Raw genomic sequence first — 6,014 nt, forward strand, 5'->3', positions numbered from 1 at the left:
CTTGAACAAGTTTAAATCCCTGGAACAGCAGCAAAAGAATTAGAAGATGAAGACCTTTAAGGTCCATAATTTAAAGCTCTATTTTCTTTTGGAGTGATCTTGTCTTCCTCAGGTCTGGCGTTAGTTTGACAAAGTATGTATGCTCATGTTAAATCTGTGCCCTTACTCTCCCAAACCCAAAAGAGAATGACTTCAGATAGTAGATGTATGGCTCAGACCAATCAAGGAAGGAGTGATCTGAGATGGAGTTATACAGCTTTTTATGGCCAGCTATTTTACATAAACTTGATCTAAGATTAACTTTTAATTGTTGGAATGTTGTCTATGTCAGCAAGAAAAAGCAACTTGTCATATTTGTGTAAGATTATTAAAAAAAAAAAAGGTTAACTAAGTTAAAGCATCGATTATTGGTTCCTTTTAAGTAGCTGGAAGTAGTTATTTTTTAGTTCTATATAAAACATTAGGAATTTATACATTTTAAATTTTGTTGGAAATGTAATGACTATGATTGAGGCATGGTTGATGCTGCCAGGCAGGTTGAAATTAGTATGTCAGAAACTGCTGATCTACTGGGATTTTTTTTCAAAGATCTAAAAAAGAGAAAATATCCAGTGAGCAGCAGTTCTCTGGGTCAGAATGTCTTACTGATGTCAGAGGAGAATGACCAGACTGCTTTGAGCTGATAGGAAGGTAACAGTAACTTCAACTGTACCTTAAAGCAAATTGGCTTTTGGAGCAGAACAACACACCAGGTGCCACTCCAGTCAGTTTAGAGCAGGGAAATAAATATTGTCTGATCAAGCTTGTCTTCTGCTGTGACATTTAGATGGTAGGGTCAGAATTTGGCATAAATAACATGAAAACATGGATCCATCCTACCTTTATGACCTCAGTGTACACATCTACAATTTTTCCAGCACCCTGTTGAATCTACACTACTGGTCAAAGGTTTAGGACCACCCTAATATTATGCTGAAATGAAAGCATAATACAAATAAGCAGTTGGAGTTAAAAAAGAAATCATGTAATCAATTTATAGACCAAAGCATATTCTAAACTTTTGACTCGTAAAAGTAGCCACCTTTGGCACATATAATAGCTGAACACACCTGTGACATTCTTTCAACAATAGAAATCAAATATTCTTCAGAAAGTTCTTCCCATATCTGTTGGAGATGTTCCCATAAATGTGTGGCACTCATAGGTTTCTGTTCCCTGAAAAGGGCCTTTTTGTATAATTCTGTTAGGATGCCTGGGTCGTTGACCCAGGGTTTTGAGTTTATTATATTATTTATCCTTTCTAGTCTTTGGTTTCTTTGTTAGAGTTCTATCTTATGGTTTATGTCTCTGTGTTCTCTAGTTGCTCTGTCTCCCCTGTCAGCTGTATCCCTTTGTCAAGTTCGCGTCTCTGTGTTAGGTTTCCTGTTTTACTTTGAAAGTCCATGTCTCATGTAAATGCGTCTGGTTTTGCTTCCTTTGTCTCGTTAGGCCTGATTTGCCCCAGCTGTGTTTCCCTCCTGTTACCCATTCCCTGATTGCTCCCTCTGTGTATTTAAGCCCTGTGTTTCTCTGTCTGCATAAGTTTACCTTAGAGTCTCAGTTTTGTTACTTTTGGAGTTCAGCCTTAAAGCTGTATTTAAGTTCACCTTTTGTCTCAGACTGTCTGCATTTTAGGTCCTTTTCCTGCCTGCATACAGCCTTCACATAACAAATTCTGATTTGTACACGTTTCTTCAGTTTTGGGAAACCTTACCTTACCTCTGGCAGTTCACCACTTACCTTTGTACCATTTCCAGCTATTCACTGGACTTGAACAACTTGAATTGGAAAGAATAGCTGGAAAAATTGGGGTGTTCTAAAACTTTTGACCAGTAGTGTATGCCACAAAGAATGACGGAAAAGGGGGGTTTAGCTTAGTACTACCAAGATCTAATTAGTAAAGTGTCTAAGTGTATATAAAAAAATTGTGATTTGCATGAGATTTAATCATGCAAGATACAACATCACACAGCATCAGTATTAATCATAGTTAATGCTGTTGCATTTTGACAGTTGTATTTTTTGCACAATATACACTATTAAATATTGTCAGCAATTTTTGCACAATCAAAACAAGCTAACAATTTTTCACACAGGTCTTTCATGTCCCTAAATCCCCTCCCTTCCAGCACACACAAACAACAATAAGTCAAAGATGCTGCCTTAGTGTCAAATGGTGCCACATCACTGAAACATCATCACATTTTCTGACAGTTTCTGCCAACTTCTTTATTGCACTTTATTACTACAGTGTATGACCTTGTCAAAGCAACTCTGCTCAATTGCTTTATAGCACAAATGGATGTCTCCTTGCAGGAGAAATATATAATGATCAATGTTCTTCCAGAATAAATGAAACTAAGCCTAGTGAACAATACTGCATGAGTGAGAGGTCTGTGAGAAAAGCTTCTCTCTGAAATTGTTAAAATTATGTCAATCCCACATTTAAGATTGAAGCCTACCCCTAAAAAGAAAAAATAACAGAAATTGACATAATTTAGTATTTTGGAATTATAATTAACTCTTTCTCTGTCCACACACACACACACACACACACACACACACACACACACACACACACACACACACACACACCTTTCTATAACGGTTCCTCTTCTTGCTCCTGTTTTTTCTCGGGTCTGCTGACGGAGGTATTCACTAAGCACATCATCAGTTGTGGGGATCTTCATGATGTACTCATAGATCATAGTTCTGACACTCTAGTCCTCAACCTGCTTCACTTCTGCTTGATGTACACTCTTAGGGTGAAACCCTCCGTGCATGGTAAGGAGCTTCCTTGTCTTGATATCAGTGGCTTCTATCGCCTTCTTTGACCAGCTGATTATCCCAGCAGGGTATCTGAACACCGGCAGGGCATGGGTGCTGATTGACCAGATTTTGTTCTTCACATTCAGCAGACTTCTCAGGACTTGCTTTACCTTGTTTGGTTTTATAATGTTACACAAATATAATGTTACACAAATAAACACAAATGTTTATAATGTTACACAAATAGGAGCAAGAACCCAGTGGTTCTTGGGCATATCCTTGACTAATGCCCTTCTACCCCGAATGTTCAGATTGCCCGGGCAGCCAGCTCTAGGAAAAGTCCTGGGGGTTCCAAACTACTTCCATTTACACATGATGGAGGCAACTCTGCTCATTGGGACCTTCAATGCTGCAATTTGTTTTTTCTGTACCCTTCCCCAAATCTGTGCCTCAATACAATGTCTGCAGACATTTCTTTGGACCTAATTGCTTGGTTTGTGCTCTGATCTGCATTGTCAATGCCATATGTACATATGCAGGACCTTTCCAAATCATGTCCAATCAACTGAATTTACCAGCGCTCGAAATATCAGGTTCTGAATTATTTCAAGACAAATGAGGAAATCATGTGGTTTTCCAATTGGTACATCTGCTGTGCATAAAGTTACTGTTTTTCTGTTGTTGTACGTTGCTGTTATAAATTATATTACAGTGTTTGTTGTTAACTTTTAGTACAGCTGCAGAAATACTCTAATTCTGATTCTACAGTGGTTGGATGTATTAGTGATGGGCAGGAGGAGGGGTCCACATCACTAGTGGATGATTTTGTGGAGTGGTCTGGGAGGCATCCAAAGCCTCTGAGTGTGAAAAACATCATCTTCAGAAGGAAGAGAGTGGTGACATGACCCATGTACATGCTGGATGAAGATGTTGATGTGGTAGAGAAATATAAGTATCTGAGCTTCCACACCAACAACAGACTGAACTCGAATACCAAGACAGGGAACAGGCTCAATTTCCACAGGAAGCAGAGATTCCTTAGTAGCCACTGGCTTGCAAAAGTATTTGGCCCCTTGAACTTTCCCACATTTTGTCACATTACAGCCGCAAAAATGAATCAGTTTTGTTGGAATTCCACGTGAAAGACCAACACAAAGTGGTGTTCACGTGAGAAGTGGAACGAAAATCATACATGATTCCAAACATTTTCTACAAATACGTAACTATAAAGTGGGCTGTGCGTAATTATTCAGCCCCCTTTGGTCTGAGTGCAGTCAGTTGCCCATAGACATTGCCTGATGAGTGCTAATGATTAAATAGAGTGCACCTGTGTAATCTAATGTCAGTACAAATACAGCTGCTCTGTGATGACCTCAGAGGTTGTCTAAGAGAATATTGGGAGCAACAACACCATGAAGTCCAAAGAACACACCAGACAGGTCAGGGATAAAGTTATTGAGAAATTTAAAGCAGGCTTAGGCTACAAAAAGATTTCCCAAGCCTTGAACATCCCACGGAGCACTGTTCAAGCGATCATTCAGAAATGGAAGGAGTATGGCACAACTGTGGCACCACCTAAACTCACAGGCCGAACAAGGAGAGCGCTGATCAGAAATGCAGCCAAGAGGCCCATGGTGACTCTGAACGAGCTGCAGAGATCTACAGCTCAGGTGGGGGAATCTGTCCATAGGACAACTATTAGTCGTGCACTGCACAAAGTTGGCCTTTATGGAAGAGTGGCAAGAAGAAAGCCATTGTTAACAGAAAACCATAAGAAGTCCCGTTTGCAGTTTGCCACAAGCCATGTGGGGGACACAGCAAACATGTGGAAGAAGGTGCTCTGGTCAGATGACACCAGAATGGAACTTTTTGGCCAAAATGCAAAACGCTGTGGCGGAAAAATAACACTGCACATCACTCTGAACACACCATCCCCACTGTCAAATATATATATATATATATATATGTTCTTCCTCTACACCCCCCCCCCCCTCCCCCCCCAATGTTTGCACATGTCGAGGAGCGTGTCAGGCTACATTTCACTGTGTGTTATACTTGTATAACTATGCATGTGACAAATAAAGAACCTTGAACCTTGAAATATGGTGGTGGCAGCATCATGCTCTGGGGGTGCTTCTCTTCAGCAGGGACAGGGAAGCTGGTCAGAGTTGATGGGAAGATGGATGGAGCCAAATACAGGGCAATCTTGGAAGAAAACCTCTTGGAGTCTGCAAAAGACTCGAGACTGGGGGGGAGGTTCACAAAGACCCTAAACATAAAGCCAGGGCAACAATGGAATGGTTTAAAACAAAACACATCCATGTGTTAGAGTGGCCCAGTCAAAGCTCAGATCTAAATCCAATCGAGAATCTGTGGCAAGATCTGAAAACTGCTGTTCACAGATGCTGTCCATCTAATCTGACTGAGCTGGAGCTGTTTTACAAAGAAGAATGGGCAAGGATTTCAGTCTCTAGATGTGCAAAGCTGGTAGAGACATAGCCTAAAATACTGGCAGCTGTAATTGCAGCAAAAGGTGGTTCTACAAAGTATTGACTCAGGGGGCTGAATAATTACACACACCCCACTTTTCAGTTATTTATTTGTAAAAACAATGTTTGGAATCATGTATGATTTTCGTTCCACTTCCCACGTGTACACCACTTTGTATTGGTCTTTCACGTGGAATTCCAATTAAATTGGTTCATGTTTGTGGCTGTTATGTGACAAAAGGTGGAAAAGTTCAAGGGGGCCGAATACTTTTGTAAGCCACTGTATGTGCAGCAAAAATTATGGAGAATTTTTATCAGTCAGGTAAGGTTAGTGGTGTGTACTTTGCTTTGGTCTGCTTGGAGCTGGTTGAGAGAATTAACATGGATAATCCTAACCACCCCAGTGTTTACAGGATATAAGAAACAAGTGCTTCTTCTTGTTATTATTATCATCTACAGACAACATGCCTGGAAAGGAAAGCTGACATCCCGTGGATGCACAAAGCATGACACTTCTTTACTTCATGAGTAGCACGGATGCTTCAAAAATGTTTGTCAGTAAAACTCTGGTGCCCTCCAGTGGTTAAAACAAACACAAATTACAAATAGAATTGTCACAGATTGATGATGAATTGTGTGGGAATATTGTGTGTGCCCTTATGCTTTATCTGTATGTAAATTAAATAAATATGACTTAAAATGATTAAACTCTTCCTA

The 6,014-nt window shown here is 40.1% G+C and overlaps 1 protein-coding gene across 1 annotated transcript in view; it reads right to left on the reverse strand.

The window, feature by feature from the left end:
- Nucleotides 1-67, reverse strand: part of lrp2b (low density lipoprotein receptor-related protein 2b) — a 43,328-nt gene extending 43,261 nt beyond the window's left edge. Inside the window, exon 1 of the mRNA XM_085360250.1 lies at nt 1-67. Within this exon, the coding sequence (XP_085216376.1) occupies nt 1-67 (67 nt within the window).
- Nucleotides 68-6,014: the final 5,947 nt, after the last annotated feature.

This window comes from Diplotaxodon limnothrissa, linkage group LG8 (assembly GCF_057381915.1).
Source record: "Diplotaxodon limnothrissa isolate DT_005_m linkage group LG8, D_limnothrissa_male_GT1.1, whole genome shotgun sequence".
Classification (NCBI taxonomy): Eukaryota; Metazoa; Chordata; class Actinopteri; order Cichliformes; family Cichlidae; genus Diplotaxodon; species Diplotaxodon limnothrissa.